At 43.9% G+C, this 17228-nt stretch overlaps 1 protein-coding gene across 7 annotated transcripts in view; it reads right to left on the reverse strand.

Annotated features, from left to right (window-relative positions):
- The window catches only part of ITPR2 (inositol 1,4,5-trisphosphate receptor type 2), a 244366-nt gene that overhangs the window by 38199 nt on the left and 188939 nt on the right, over nucleotides 1–17228 (reverse strand). For all 7 annotated transcript variants that reach the window (XM_064701183.1, XM_064701180.1, XM_064701196.1 and 4 more), the window contains 3 exons: nucleotides 8162–8269; nucleotides 6495–6687; nucleotides 3381–3506 (listed from right to left, as the gene is read on the reverse strand). In XM_064701183.1, coding sequence (XP_064557253.1) covers nucleotides 3381–3506; nucleotides 6495–6687; nucleotides 8162–8269 — 427 coding nt within the window. The remainder of the gene's footprint in view (nucleotides 1–3380; nucleotides 3507–6494; nucleotides 6688–8161; nucleotides 8270–17228) is intronic.

The raw sequence follows: 17228 nt of genomic DNA on the forward strand, positions 1-17228 counted from the left end.
CAGCAGAGCTAACAAAAGCGTGATTCATGCATTACAACTGCTGACCACGGCTTGTCCTAATTGCAGCAGGAGCTATTATTCTCAGAGTATTGTTGCTTTTCGCACAGGTAATAATACGAGCAGCTAATGAAATTTCCATTAAAATCCAGGGAGTGCTCAGAGATGGAACAGTTTACCCTTCTCCTGAAGCAAGTCACTAATCAGTTCCCTCCTTCAGGGATCATTAGGGCCCCTCCGCTCTGATTCCATGATTGCTCAGCTACAGAAATAGCCGGTCCTGGGGGCAGCACGGCAAGTGGCAGCGCGCTGCAGTGCCACGTTTCCAGCCGCGGCTCCCGAAAAAGCAGCGACCTCCCGAAGGGCCGCGGCTGTTCCGCGGGAGCCTCCGCCTCTGCAGGGCAGCGCAGCGCTGGGCACAGCGGGACCGGCCCGGGCAGGGAGCGGGGAGCTGGGCACAGCGGGATCAGCCTGGGCAGCGCTGGGCACAGCGGGATCAGCCTGGGCAGGGCCTCCAGCGCGGGCACAGCGGGATGGGCCCGGGCAGGGAGCGGGGAGCTGGGCACAGCGGGATCGGCCCGGACAGGGCCTGCAGCGCGGGCACAGCGGGATCGGCCCGGGCAGCGCTGGGCACAGCGGGATCGGCCCGGACAGGGAGCGGGGAGCTGGGCACAGCGGGATCAGCCTGGGCAGGACCTGCTGCGCGGGCACAGCGCGATCGGCCCCGGCAGCGCTGGGCACAGCGGGATCGGCCCGGGCAGGGAGTGGAGCGCTGGGCACAGCGGGATGGGCCCGGGCAGCGCTGGGCACAGCGGGATGGGCCCGGGCAGCGCTGGGCACAGCGGGATCAGCCCGGGCACATCGGGATGGGCCCGAGCAGGGCCCGCAGCGCTCAGGCCGCGCTCGGCTCCGGCCACGCAGCGGGGCCCGGCTCCCGCCGCCCGCACTGCCCGTCCCCGCTGCTCTGCAAGATGCTGGCTCCAGGCGCTACCCGAGCTTTGAGCGATGCCCCTGTTTTCCCTCTCCTCTCTACTTAAAGCTCTGGAAACACACCATGCTGCTGGGATATAAAAAGCACATTCAGATCTCAGGGCACTGTCACACTTGTACACTGACTTCTATTGTTACGGGATGAACTGAGAGGTCAGTGATGGGGGAGAAGGGAATAGAAAATTTAGCTAGACTCACAATAGGAATCTCTTTGGCAACAGATACACAGCTGAGCAGCATCACTGGGATTAAAAAACAATGAGACCGGGCCCTAGCCTCAACATTCAGATGGCATCCGAACTTTTCCAAAGTTCAGGAGTGTTTCTATCCCTGGTGGGAGGTTCAAGGTCAGCTCTATCAGAGAACTTCTTTGCCAACAAGATTTGGAAACTTTTAATGGATCCTAAAAAAAATTACTTTCAAGCCCATCTGAAAGACAAGGCCAAAGTTCTCTGTGGTTCTTTCACAAACCAGTTTTCCTTTTTCCCTACTGCATGTCCAGCAATTTCACGTTGCAGGACCCACACCAGCACCATGTGCAGACAGGCACCCACTCCTTGCAGAGGCAAGGAGTCTTCACAGAATCATGGTTTGGGTTGGAAGAGACCTCAAAGATCATCAATTTCCATTTTCCCTGCAATGGAGAGGGACACCTTCCACTATCCCAGGTTGCTCCAAGCCCCATCCAACCTGGTCTTGGACGCTGCCAGGGATGGGGCAGCCACAGCTGCTCTGGGCAACCTGTGCCAGGGCCTCACCACCCTCACAGGGAACAATTTCTTCCCAATATCCAATCTGAACCTGCTCTCTGTCAGCTTGAAGCCATTCCCCCTTGTCCTGTCACCATGTGCCCTTGTCTCCTTTTATTTCTTTTAGGCTCCCTTCAGGAGCAGCCTTCAGCTGGAGCAGATTTGCTTATGTCCTGTTACATAAGAACTGCAAGTACCTACTAAAAGGTAGCATTTTGGGATGATTAGATCAGCCCAGGCACCTCAGACAGGTGAACAGAGGTGGATTTACACAGGGTGAAGGGGAAAAATGGGAGACAAACTCCAGCTGTTGGATGAGGCTTTGGTGGAGAGGGAGGCTGAAAGTATGGAGCTGCCTCATGACCTGCTAATCTGATTTGGCCACACCTATTCCTTATTGCTCAGGAGTCACTTTGGCTTTACAAGCTCCAGGAGCTGGAATCCTGAAATGAGCTGTCACTGGATTACTGGGGCCACTTAAACTAATGCCATATAAATCTGCAGTTCAGAATAAGTATTAATACCTACTGATTGCAGACTAGAGGATTTCCACGAGTATAGATTAGCTAAAATTTAGTAGCTTAAAAGGTTTATTTTTAACCCTTTATTTCTCCTCCCATCCTCCGTGGGCTCTAATGTGCTCTGAGTGACTCCCCAGTTTATAAAGCACGAGATGCTTCCCTTCTCCAGGGCACAGCCCTGCCTCACTCCCCGAGGCTGTGGGGCTGCCTGAGCTGTGACCTGCAGAGACCACCCCATGGGCTGCCAGGGCAGCGTGGTCCCCGTGCCAATATATTTTAATCTGCTGCCTTTCTCTTCCACCAGGCAGCAGGAATGTTTGCTGGTGCCAGCTGTGGTGTTTGTGAAAAGCACATGTATCTACTAGAAGCTGGACTGCTTCCACCAGCCCAGTTCACATGCCATCAGACAGAGGTGACTTTCAGTCACATTACTGACTGGCCACGAATCAAAGGCCCAGAGGTGAATGGCTCTGCTCCCATTACCAGTATTCTAAACTATTTAGTGTCCTTTATCCCAATTAAGCTTGTTTGGGCTTCAAAGAGGCCTCCTGCTAGTCTGCTGCATTTATAGCAAATAAAAAACTTCATTAAATATTTCCTGTGGCATGGGATGATGCAGAGACAGAATCATAAGCTTTAATAGTATTTTTACATAATGCATTTCTCCTCTGCAAAAGTTATGCCCTTTTATCCCAATAAACAATACAGTCAAAAGCCAACAAGCTAGTTTTCAAATAATTCTCTTCCATATGTTTTCAAGACTGCAAGTCATTCAATTTGGTCAGCCCTAAGGAATCTCTATCCCTCTGCTGCCAGGAATCCTCCTTCAGTTCAGAAGCTGCAGCTAAATGTGTGCAGTAGGACACTGCAATATGGCAATATAAAAAAATTAGCTGAGATCATCTAGATAATCTCCAGCTTATGCTCTGTCCATTCTGCTCTGCATTGTGTGGGCCACGTGACACACAGATCAACCACCACATTTCAGACAACATCTGGCAGCTACTTAGGAGACACTAAATGGCTTCCAGATATCACTGCACCTGAAAATGTAGCTTTATTTGTTACCTAAGAAATGAAAACAGCTAAAATCAAAACAAAAAATAAGACCAATTCTACTTGCCTTCATCTCCATCATCTCCAAAAGGGTAGAAGAGAGCAACTGCTAAATTGATGAATACAGCAAGGTTGAAGGAAATGCTTCCCCAGAGAGAGATGTGTCTGGAGAACCAAAAGAGGGCTGGATTATCTAGAAAGGGAGAAAAGCAGCAGTCAATAAGCTGAAAGCAAGCAGAAACTCAATCACCAATGGCCCCAAGGGAATTAAATACAGATTAATGTAGAAAATATGCAGATCATTAAAATAAACTAAAATAGACAAATATTAAACATAAATTTGCCATAAAACAAAGTTTCAAGCAGAGCCTTTAATCCACAGATCACAATACAGTTTATATATACTGGAGTTTTGCCTCTGGTAAGATTTTAGGCCTGGATATTTAGCAAGAGAGTCTTTTCAGCTGCATCTGATTCTGCAGCTTCTGTGCATGGAGACATAAAACCAAGCAAGCAAATAGATTTTAGCACTCTGAATGCCAGTCAACCAGAACACCCAGAATGTACCATCCAGATGACCTATTTGGATCAAGTACACCAATGACATAGGCAAAGAACCATGGAATAGGCATGGTTTCAGAACTGCAGCATTTTCCCCACCTCTGTCAAACTAAAAGCATTTTGATCTGCTTGGGAAGCAGGCAAAATCTGGTCTGCCTGGGTTTTGTTTCTAGAAAAGCTGACTATTTCCTGTGTGATGCTCAGAAGCCCATGGTCACCTGCTGACAAACAGCTCTGTACTCCTGCTTCAAAGGACTCAAACAAGCCATGATCTCCGTATGTGAAGTGTTGTACAAACACACAGAAATAGTTGTTATATCCCAAAGATCCTACAGCCTCGCTAGAAAAGACTAAAAAGGGGCAAAACAGGGTTGAATTTGGGTCCAGAGTCACATACGTGGTTCAGCAAGAAGGTCAGCAACAAGATCAGAGTGTGCTAAAACTCAGGCAAGGACTTCATATATATTAATGCACTAAAATTCGTTTAAAAGAACATTTGAAACAAGATCCTATGTGCAATAGTGTAGAAACATCTCTGGTCAGAGAGGTTTCACACATGATACATCCCTATTAACAGAATTTTAGAGTACTGAAAACTTCCTGCAAGTATGCAGAGCACCCAGTGAAGGTTTTGTAAACAGCAGATTCCCTCAAGTGCATATGACTGCCTCAGGCTTTAGGCCAAATAGTCTTTAGTAGCAATTAGGTAAATATTCAGATTTCACTGTGATAACCTTGTGCTGCTGACTGCTGAGATTCAAGCATTTGGAGGCACTGCAAAAATGGCACCTGTCAATTTAAGCAGCACAGACTTCATGCTAACAGACACTTGGCTAAAGAATGAACCCAGCTTCAACCTGAATTATCTTTTCAAATAATAAAAAAACCCAACATGGAGACTTGTGGGCTATTCCACTGATGAAGAAAATAGAGAAATTTCTGCTCTGAATAAAAATAGACCCATTTTATTTGTTTATAGCATTAGGCAAGTCTGGTCTATCTAATTGTTGAGTTGGCACTTTTATTTGTGTTTCTAATGCCAAGCTCCTAGATATGATTTTTTTTTTTACTGAAGTAATTTTTCTACAATACAATGACTTTTATTCCCAAATATTCTGCAGATTCTGGAATCATATATTTTTCAACTTCTATTCTGGTCAGTTTGTCACTACTAAGTTTTTAGGGTGCAACCAAGAGAAGCTGATTTGGGTTGATGGGGTTTACACTGAAGACTTGCTGCTGCTGAAAATAACAGCCTGAGAATTGACATATAAGAAATTGCAATAACATCCATGTTTCCATCACATTCAGGATGCTCCCACATTGCTCTGACTATCATGCTGCTCTAAACTCTATTTCTTCTTTCCTTCCTGATAGTTGCTGTGAGCAGATAATGTGTGACACTCCAAGAACATCTGCATTTTAGCAGTGAATGAAGGGATCACTTTAAGCCATTTTTACATATGTTCAGCCTGGAAAAGAGAAGGCTTTGGGGTGACCTCATTGCAGCATTCCAGTGCCTGAAGGGAGCTTAAAGAGTCTCTCTTTAGAAGGGCCTGGAGTGACAGGACAAGGGGGAATGGCTTCAAACTAAGGGTAGGTTTAGATTAGATATCAGGAAGAAATTGTTCCCTGTGAGGGTGCTGAGGCCCTGGCACAGGGTGCCCAGAGCATCTGTGGGTGCCCCATCTCTGGCGGTGTCCAAGGCCAGGCTGGATGGGGCTCTGAGCAACCTGGGATAGTGGGAGGTGTCCCTGCCCATGGCAGGGGGGTGGAACTGTGTGGTCTTTAAGGTCCCTCCCAACCCACACCATTCTGTGATTCTATGATATATAAAATACAACTTTCTTCTCCAAAAGCCAAGGGCAGAGTTGACATGGCTGAGCTGGCAGGAGCCTCCTGATGCAGGCACATTGGCAATAGCCCCATTTCTGCCAAGGGCCAGCAGCTGTAGTGCCCACCAGGGAGCTAAAGACATTCAGGGTACCTGCTGGGGCTTCCCTGCCCCTCCTACTTTGACCTGTCCCCCATGATCTTGACCAAGCAGCTCAAAGCCACACTGGTGCCTCCCCAGTACCATGGGCCACACACCAGTATGGGCAAACTGGGACACCCTGCAGCACAGTCATGCCAGGCTGATGTGGACTGGCAGAGGGACACTGACTCCATGGGAGCTGGGCAGATTTAAAGCAGCTGAGGTTCTGGTGAGAGACGTTTTTAAGTGACTGACATTTACAAGTCTTTTAATGGCCCTTCAGGAATCTGCAAACCTCAAATATGCAGCTACACATGTTTTTGCTAAATATTAGGGGCCTTGGTTTAATTAGGTGCAACACTATCAAGACTAGTAGAACTACACACAGTTCTTCCATCCCTCAGTTTAACTTTTGGAGTCCAAAACGTCATCTTGAACACATTAATGGCTGCTCCATATTACACTTTTTTTATGGTGGCATGCAAGTGTCTCAGCACACCTGCACTCTCAAGCCCAGAACAGTTTTGCCTGTTGTAGTGTCAGAGTGAACAGAGAACAGTGTATCATTAAAATGCAAGTATTTGAAGGTTTAAAAGCAAGGTTTTAGCATAATGAAGCTATTTTTTTTCAAATTACAGTACTTACTTCTAATTTTCTTTTGCCATTTCATCTCGTTGTACAGATCCTCAGTCTGCTGGAAAAAGTCATTGACTTTGCTCCCTTGCTCATCTCTCTCTGTTGTATTGAACACCCGACTTTTGGATTCCCGAGTGAGGAACTCACAAATATTGGGGACAGGAAAGACAATCTTTTCCATTGTTCTATCATGGCGAACAATCTATAAATAAAATGTACATTTTTGCCACAGTCAGTGACTATCCAATCATTTTGTCATGTCTTTTCTTGTTCACAGCTCCCCTTTTATTTACAAATGAATGCATTAATTATTTGAACATTACAATAAAGTTGGACCAATCAGCCCCAAAACAGAGTAAAGCTGTTTTTATTTTCAAAAGCCTGCCTGAATAAGGTGGCAAATATGTCTCAAGAAAAACCTAGGTTCAGGCTTTGCCAAATATAAAAAATGTTGCAATTCAGAATGCTTCAATTTGTCAGCAAATTGAAACAAATGTGACCCAGTAAAAAGTAGAGAAGTTCAGAGGCTTTCTGCTCTGATTACAAAATGCTTTTCTCATCTTGAATCTATTTCTATGATGGGATAAATTGTAAAGGTGAACATGCAAAAATATCACTCAGGCAGCACCCATATCTTGTCAGTCTTTATCTTTTTACTTGACAAAATCCAAGGTTTTGAATTGTTTGCATTTCAGCACCTACCAAGCTACTGGTGAGCGAGCTGGATTTTATTTCATCTCACCACACTGCCATCAAAATTGCTTCACCATTCTGATCGTTGACTCTGCATTACTAAAATTACAGAAATGGGTAGAAAACCCTTTTAGACTCCTACAACCATGCCTCTGTGCAGCCACGGTGAAAATAACAAAACACCACTATTTGAATTTCAAAACAAACAAATGAGATACATTAATATAGGGGAGATAATATCTGAAACACCAAACAGGCCTAGGACTGCTTTCCAAGACAAGCAGTTATCTACTTTGTATAGCAGCAATGCTGGGTTGAGTTTCACTTTTCTAGAAGAAGCTATTGGCCACATAAAAGTTGACCATAGCGCTTGTTTAATGCCTAAATTTACAAGCTACCCAGATAAACTGGCTGATAATTGCTAAGAGAGATCTCAGCAGCAGCCAAAGTATTAAAATAAAATAAAAGCATTAAGAGAAGCACTGAGATACCCCCTGGACAACCAAGGCCGTGGATCTTCCACCCATCCTGTGGTGGGATACCTCTGTGGACCTCTACCTAAGTCCAACCCAAGGCAGGTTAGAATTTAAAATAGAGAACAGAACTGCTGAAGCCGGCCAAGCCTTGGTATTTTAAACAAAAGCCATATTGAATATCTACACCACTTCAAAACCTCTTTGTACTCCAGCCAGAGTTTTAATCTGACCAGCCAGAATCAGTGGCTTTGAAACTCATGATTATTTATTTGAGTGATGTACCGTACAGGACAATTCTTGACTTCATGACACAGCTCCTGTCCACAGTCATTATTTCCCTAACTTCTAATATAGGTGTATTCCTTCATCTTCCACAGCCAAAAGCATATTATTCAACCTTCTCCTCAAAAATAACCCACACCGTTTGGAAGCCTAAAGAGAGGAGATACACCCCACACAAGATGCAGACTTGTCTCACAGTCCATCTTCTGGAGAGCAATCCTTTACCTCTATCTGTGCCGTATGTTTGGCATAAAACCTCAAGGCTTCATCTCCTTCATCTGGATCTGACCCTGGTTTCAGCATCTGTTGCAATGTTTTATTGTGACAAGCCAACTAGAAAAAGAAGAAAAATCTGATTTATGTCCTGCTATGTTTTCAGCTTTATCATCTCCACTTAACTAACACAAATCCTCCTTCCCCCCAATCCCATATACTTACATGCTCAAACCAGTGGGGCTCTTTCCACAGATAACAACAAAAATGTAATTACTCGAGAACAATAGAAATAATTTAGTCTTAAGAAGTCAGCAGAAAGTCCTCAGTTGAGATTTATGAAAGGCAGCTTAGTCTGCAGCCTGGATGGTTTTTGGAAGGCTTTTGACAAATGCCAAAAAATTAGACTGAATGCTTCTTTTCACTTGAGTTTAGACATAAAATTTGCATACCTCTGAATACTAAATTACATTTACAATTAATTTTTCTCAGTGACTTCATATGGCTAAACTAGGTTGTAGGTTGGTATTCCAGGGCTGTAACTATTTCTGAGGGAGCTGGACTGTAGCACCAGGCAAATAAATCCTTAACTGTACAGTTTACATACACAGCAAATAGATATATACACACATACACACAAACATGTATCTTCTATAAACTTTTACAAATTATACACTTCACATGGTTGATAAAATACATCTGCAATATGTTGAGTAGTAGATGTTTTAAATGCTCCATTGCTGTACAAAGTTTAAAAAGAAAGGTGTTGGCAAATGCATTTATGATGTCCTGTAGATGAGTGAGAAACAAAGACCTAATTATAAGGCATAAGGAAATTACTAAAAATTCAATTTTCCCTACATCATAGCAAGTACATTCCATCCAGAATAGCTGAGGCATTTCACCTGTTTCAAGATGGGAAAAACTGCAGCAGGAAAGAGAGGAAAAGCCACCTCAGAGATGTGATCCAGGGCTGAAGCACCACAGCTGACATTACCACAACAGACCATTAGAAATGAGGCAGGCACACACTCAAAATGACCACAGGAACCGGGGCTTTGAAGTGATGATCACCACAGGTGGGCTGGGATTGTGCTACATGAAATAGCACAGCCTGGTGAGGAATTATAAAATAATTGCACAGCTACAAAAAGCCTGACAGGAATTAAGTCTAAAAGTAACAATGGGTCCAAACAGATACTGTAATAATGTAACCAGCACATGATCTCTCACATCTGGAATTTGCATGTCTCATTATCTCCCTTTTTTTTTAACAAAAAGGCAGGGGAGAGGTACATATTTAGTCCATTTATTGAAGTTCCCTAGAATCTACTGATCAAAATAAATTTTCTTCTGGATCTCAATACAAACTTATTAAATAAAGATGAATAAAAAATGAAACATACAAAAGTAAGAGAATATCAGAAAGAGATATTCAGGAAGAATAAATGTGCTTCCAGCAACTTCCTTGGGGACAGAAGCCTGTTTGGTCCTGACAGCACAGCCCGAGCCGAACCACTTATTTTATATAAGTGTCATGAGCAGATATTCAGGGAGACCAGCAAAGAAATGACATGGGGGTTAACTGCAGAGGAATATTCCTTCCATCAGTAGTAGATTTCTGTCCTGAATAGTTAATTTTTTACTCTATCTAGCAAATGCATGGATAGTATCATTACACACATCAATGTCTTTACCTAAACTTCCACTTATTTTTGAGACTAAAAAGGTTCTTTAAGACTATTTGACAAGTTGTTCCCCCTCACACAAGCCAAATAATCTGATCCAACCAGCAGCTTTTGCAGCATGACCACAACAACTGCTTAGCAAGGCAACTTGAATTAATCTCCTAGAGGTCCATGCATGCCCCTCAAGACATGCTCTAGAATCATGGAGAAAGAAGATGAGCCCTTAGAAACAAGATAGTTACTGTTTAAAAATGCCCTTTCAACAGTGTTATTACTTTTGCCTTTCTGCTTTATTGGATGTCCCTCTGCTTCTGTACTTACAAAAGGGCAAGCAAGAGTGCCCAGTTCACCTTCTCTGTATCATTCATCATTCTGTACACTACTGTCACGTTCTCTTTTATTTGTCTCTTCTTTAAATTAAAACAATCCCTATCCTTCCCATCCCTCCTCAAACAGAAGACTCTCTGTGACTCAATTATTTTCCCTGCCTATCTCCAAGTGCCCTTTACTTTGGCTATATCTCTTCTTTAAGATATGAAGAAGAGCACTGACTAGACAGAATGCAATCACACCGTGCTTGGAGTGATGAATTAGCATAACCAGGAGCAAATATATTCCCCTTTTATTATCTTCTGTAATACAGAGGAACTTTGCCTGTATCTTGACCTTTATTTCTCCAATGTGAACCATTAAGATTTTCAGTTTTCTAACAAATGACAAGTCAAGGACATATGGAGAATTCTTATTAAAACTATGCCAGTTTAGAGTAAGGGACCTGCTACAGATTCCAAACTGGAAATGCCATTTGTAAACCATGTAAAAACTCTAGATATTGCTTCCTGATATGCATTGAACTGTCCATAACTTTTACTGTAGAAGTCTCTCTTGATAAGTATCAGTAACAGAAATTCCTTATTACATGGAGTAGAAGGGAAAACAATGTCAACCTCTCATGCTCTGATGGGACTGGCTAGAACAGAGTGTTCAGAGCCTGCTGGGGATTTGAGATTGAGCCTATTTTGCTATCAGGTTTCACATGAACAGCAGCCATGCTCTTTAAAACAGTGTGTATTTGGTGATCTGCACTGTGCTTTCTGACTGCCCCGTGCTGATGTGCGAACAGAACCTAGCACTGCACAGCTGGGGCTTTCCAGCACAGCCACTGGACAAAGTGACCTGAAGAACAAGCCAGGATTTTCTGTGCCAGCCCCTCCACTGCCAGAAAAGACACATCAGAAACAACGAGGGATTTCTGACCAAGCTAGAGGAGCTGCAGCACATTTCAGATGGGGAACCTTCCTAAAGGCACCAGCAATCTTCAGCTGGTGAAGCTGAATCTTCTTCACTCATAACTTCATTCTCTTAGCTTCCAAATCTCTCAATATCCACTTACCTTCCAGACATTCAGACAGTAAGCTCAGGGCAAAGGGCCCATCAATTTTCTGCTCATATCTCAGTTTCCACACAGGATGGATTCCTCTACATCGACACAACAATAGCTACTGCTAATATTTCTGTATTGCCACAGCCACGCTGATGAAAGAACGTTGTGGACAGCAATCTGAGAGAGCTCAGATCTGAAGCAGAGGCCCACAGTATGACACAGAACAGCTTTAGGAGTGCTGTTATTTGGCATCCATGGTGTTTTCTGAAGCTCTGCTCTCATAAACCTTCTTTCGCCCTTTAACGAGCTCAGAGGCCCACGTGGGCCAGGGGGACTGTGTCAACAGATGCCTTGACCAGGGCACAGCTTTTTGTGAGATCAAAGACACAGCAATGAAAACAACAATGAAGTGACAAACTGTGAACCTCAAATACTGACAGTTTATCCAAGTTTATAATACACCCTAGGTGAGAGTTTGTGCATGGCAGATAAAGGCCATGCAAGATCAGAGTGATTTTTTTTCACATTTAACTGCTGTGATGCAATAAAGTGTTATATCCAGTGTGCTGCACAAACCTCTTGGGGCAGCTGGAGGACATGGCATGGGATGGACATGGCTGAGAGCAACTACAATGAGAAGAACAGTTCCATTTATGTTTGCAAAGCAAAGCTCAAAAATCCACCTCAAAAATACACTGCAAGCATAACTGGTACAAAAAAAATAACCATCACTAGAGCCTGAATTTGCAAAGAGCCCCAGAAAAATCACCATTGTGGAGAAAACTCCCTCACTCACTCACTCACTCACTCACTCACTCACACATCAGCCATGCCAGTGACAATATTTTAAATGTCAACACTGTATTTTACTGCTCATCAAGGCATGTAGGGACAAGAAGCAATAGCACATAATGGAACAGTGATTTCCAAAGAGGGGATGTGCAAGGCAATAGCTATATGAATAAAGATCATTTGGCTTTCAGTCAGCTCCCAAGGAAGGACTGCTGTTCATCGTGAAAGATTTTTACTTAAAAAATTTGGAAAACACTGTAATAAAGCATCAGTACAAAATGTGAAAGATTGAGGACAGACCAAGAACGCTGAAGACATTAATAAAGAAACAGCAGAGATAAATGACAGAATTACAACTAATACTCAGTCTAAACTCCTGACACAACATGACTATAAAATCAGATCTGCTACTCATCTGGGATGCCATATATGATCAGCAGTGTGGAAAACCACAGCAGACCCAGCTTTTGCAATTAATATATGGGTTTCCTGCAGGCCTATAGTTTTATAGCTAAGATTACCTTGAACAAAAATGAAGTTATTTAAATGCTGCTAAAGAAAAGACTGATTTAAAGCTGTGAACACTCATTTCACCAGCCTGTCATTAACTCACTGACGTGGTATAGTAGATTGGTTTGCCAAAATACCAGTGTGTGAATATATGGGTGCTTGTGGAAAAACTGCTTGAAAAGAGAAAGTTTTTCTCCCCTTTTCAATATTTCTATAAAACACAGAGCCCCTCCATATTTTAATAAGGATGTGCCAGTCCTTGGTTGTAACTTGTAACAGTGGCCTCTCAAGTTCTCATCCAAGGCATGAGGTCTTACCCAGTACACAGCTGAGGTGGTTGTCAAAATTCCTGCTGATTGCACCAGGCTTTGCTGAAGCCTCCAAAAGGACAGGAAATAGAAGAAAAAAGTACAAGAAATACAAGCTAGAGATACCAGGTTGGAGACCCCCAAATTTGGAGAGATTTATTTCACTCCCCAGCATTTGAAAACTGCCAAACACGGTGGGGGGCAGCAGGGGGGTGTAAAGGTGACTTTTTATGACTAGAATTGTATAAAGAGATCTAAAGGAGTGAGGTTTAGTGTCATGTAAGCAATCAGGCTTTTCAAGAAGAGTCTGTTCACAGGCTAAGTATCAAGCACGTGATTTCCTTGGAAAGGTTGATGGAATAGTACAAAAAGCACTGGATAACTGGCTGAGGAGCAGAAACAGACACAAAGAGCACAAATAGCTCCTGTGCCTTGATACAATTTACATTTATAGAATTACTACAAAGTGTTACAAACATCTAAAAAAAAAATAGAAACAAAATTCTTGAAGTAATTATTATGCTTGTTGCAATTCTCTCAGTTGTTCTCCCAGCTGCAGGGCAGCAGTGAGGCTGGCATGTGATGGGGCACAAGAGCACTCCTGGCAGGGAGAGGGCACTGGGTCAGGCAGCACCAGGAGTGTGCTGGGGACTGGGGCTTATTCTGGGAGGGAGCTGTGTGTGGACATGCCTGTAAGCTGTCCCACTGCACAGAGCCCTCTCTGCCCGTGCCTCACTCCCCCTCGAGCCTGTCAGGGCAGGGAGGCCGCTGCACAGGCCTGGAGAGAATGAACAGCAGCCCTTGGGGGAAGGGAGGTGAGAGTGTTTGTGCCTGATGTCCAAGGTGTGACATCTGGGAGATGTGCTGCAAATTATCTTCACCCCTACCCTGTCAGTAACCACACACCTGCAGTGAGGGTTGCCAGCCCAAAGGTCAGTGGTCTTTCACCGGGGGAAATTGTGACAAAATGTAACTTGCAGAAACAGCAAAATAATGCTCAGATGAATCTCACCTTGCTGTGCCAAGAGGCTTGTGCAACTGGGGCTCATTTACAGCCTCAATCTCTCCCTCTTTAGTCCCCTTGGCTCCCAGAGCCAGGCAGTGTGAGATCTGGCACTACCAAACCCCCTCACCAGGGATAACCCAGTCAGCTCACCAAACACTTCATTTGCTGCTTAGAGAGCAAGAAAGGATAAAAAAGCTGGCTGGGGACTGACAAGAAAACCCCCAAGGACTGAGAAAAAACAGCCAAGAAAAAGTCAAGGGAGTAGCAAACAGGATGGGTGACAGACAGAGGAGCACAGGAGACAGAAAGGAAGCTCCTCTTCCTTGGTGTGCCAGGACCTCACCATGTGCCAGCTCCCTGGCCAGGGCAAAGGAGAACATTCCAACTCCACCAGTAAACAAGGAGAGAAAAAAGCAGGGGAAAAGGAAATGTCATCTTAACCATAACTGAGCAGAAATTTTTATTCCAAGTAGCTGTACTAAAAGCAATAACAACTCCTCAGCTCCCCATGTTCCAATCAAAACTGAATGGTGCTTTCTGCAATACACAGGGCAACTTCCTTTCCAGAAGTCATTACAGTTTTATAGAGCGGCACCTTTGCACTCTGCCACAAAGCAATCTGTTAACAAACATTAGGAACAGCAGGGATGGAGCAATGGGAGACTCTCAAATCAAGTATTCATTGATTTCATTTAGACAATTATACCGTGCAGAGCAACCAAAAGGGTTTAGAGTTAATCTTTCCCTGATGGCTTGTGGTACATGAGCAGGTCCCTGGGTGGTCCAGACGCTTTGGATTCTGTTGCTGGGTCTTCCACGGCCTCGTGTGACCTCTGAGGCACCAACTCTCCTCCCCAGCCTCCACATGGGGCACACTACAAATTGTGGCTAATAGTGATCTACCTCACAGGGGAGAAATAAAACACCTCGATATTATCACATAAAAGAAACCACCACAGCTAAGTGAACTCTATCACTATTATGTTTTCAGCCCCCCATAGTAATTTCATTGCTATTTTTGTTGTGGTTTTGCTGTTCTTTTTTACCCTGATGAAAACCAGCAGAAGACAAAACGACTTGTTAATATTTCAATGAACTTTTCTTCCATTTGCCTCCTTTTTAACTTCTTTTGCAGGCAAAGCTGAGTTCCAAAAACATGAAGTGCACACATGTGTGGGGAAGTTCAGGTCAGCCAAAATGTGCTGCAACCAAACAAAATTAATTTGAGGTGGGTGGATGTGAAACATCTCCACAGGCTACGTGGAAACTGTCACTGGCAGCTGTGCCTGCTTGAGTCAAACCAACCCAATGCCTACACATGGATTTTGGAGTACTCTGGCCATACCAGACAGCTGTGGACACAGGATGTGGACAGCAGTATCCAATCCAGAATATTCCAACAGAAGGACACAACTACACTCAGAGATTGCCTCTTATGATTACTGTAAGCAAAATTTTGCAAATTTGCAAATAGAGGATACAAGGAAATCTGATGATGAAAGTGTCAGACGTGATTTAGAGAGGTAATGACAAAGTTCAGTGGAAAAGAAAGAAAAGGAGAGAAGAGTTTCTGCAATCAGTCTTCTTCAGAGCAGAAGGAGAAGATCCCAGCCACATGCTACTCCATAAAAGGCAGACAAAACCACTGGCACCAATGTTGTATAGACACACTCTGGGAAAGGCCCAAACCAGCAGTATATGGATCCCAAATAACACAATGAGAGAACCGGTCACCTCTAAAAGCCACCAACACTTTATATACATCCAAAATACACAAATATACCTGAGATAAGAGAGCTGGGAAAGGCACATCCTTTTTAGAACTCTTAAAATCCTTTCGCTCCCAAGTCCTTCATTTTCTAATGTTTCTCTTCTCTGCAGAATGGGACTCTCTGCCAGCTATCCTCTTCTGCCTACTATGTGGCTTCTCTAGAAAAGGCAGGCTAGCACAAACAAAAGGAGGAATTGCTGCTGACTCTTAATTTGGGGGCAATGTGGTGAGGGGAACCACAGCTTCCCGTTCTTAGGAATGGACAGAAGGAGATGTTGACTGGCACTCAGCATCCCTTCCTCTGGCACCATGAGCAGAAAGTTGCTCATGGGTTGATCCTATCAGAGTGGACTCATCCTCTCCTTCAGGATCTACCCACTCTTGCTTTCTCTCTTCCATTTTCAGGATAGTGCCATGGTTTCTTTGGCACTCTGTGACCCCTTCAGCTGGATGCAGTTCACCAACCCAACCTGACATCATCACCAGCTCTGCCATAGGCAGGTGTGGTTTGGAAGACAGCCCTTGCAAAGGCTGGGATAAACCATCTCCCTGTCTTCAATGAGGCCCATTGAAGGGGCTGAACTCCTCATCTGCAGCCTAGAATCATGGCTCAGACTCTGTGATTCAAGTTACATTGATGTCAAACCAAAAACCCTGCTCTTAGCCAGGCCTGTTCACATCCCAACTTCTCAACACACAGTTCCACAACACTCAGAAAAGCATACCTTGCTCATTCAGAGTCAAAAACATGTGAGACTGAAGCAGCAAGCTAACAGCTGAAGCTGAAACGTTGAATTCCCAGCAGACATGGATTTCCTGCTTTCTGCTGGGCCTGGTTGTGCATTGTAGGGTACAAAACAAGGCAGTGTGCAAGTGTGGAGATGGACAGGAACTGAGAGATGACTCCTCTCAGTTACAGTGGTGAGATTTTCCAACATTTTCAATCATGCTGTTGAATCTCTGCCTCCCCCTCCAATCAGCAGAGCAAAACATCCCTAAAAAAATAAAACTAGGAGCATAGGACCAGCGAGAAGAGAATGCAAAATGATGAGTTATTCGTTCCAAGTCTGTATTATGGCTATTGTCCTCAGGAGAGCACTTTCACCTGGCACCTATGAAATAAGAGTTCTTGATAGGAGTAAAAATTTCATCTCTCTCCTTATCAGATATTCACAAATAATGCTGTTTTACCCAACCAACTTAAATGGTGTTCTGCAGACCCAAAGACAGAAAAAGCTGGAAAGATTTTTCAAAGTAAGTTCATTTAGGGTTACCACAGACTATCATTTGTGAAACAAACTCTGAAAATCCTTGCCCATAGAAAAAGGCAGAGAAAAGGCTTCTTTAACCCCAGGTTGATTAGATGCTTATCTGTGTGCAAGTCTGAAGGTGACCATAAGTAACTGATCACCTCACTTTTGGTGTAGAAAAGCATAATCAGCTGTTAAAACTAAATTTCACAGCTGGACACTTTTATTCAGTATCTCATAAAGCTGCCTCAGAGAAAGCGCAAGGTGAACCTCATTTTCACTTTTCTGCACTGTGTTAAATGAATGAAATACAGAGGATGGCAACTGAGCTCTGCTGATTTGTAGATTACAAATTCAGATCTTGTCTGGA

The sequence above is a fragment of the Zonotrichia leucophrys genome, chromosome 1A (genome assembly GCF_028769735.1).
Source record: "Zonotrichia leucophrys gambelii isolate GWCS_2022_RI chromosome 1A, RI_Zleu_2.0, whole genome shotgun sequence".
Taxonomy (NCBI): domain Eukaryota; kingdom Metazoa; phylum Chordata; class Aves; order Passeriformes; family Passerellidae; genus Zonotrichia; species Zonotrichia leucophrys.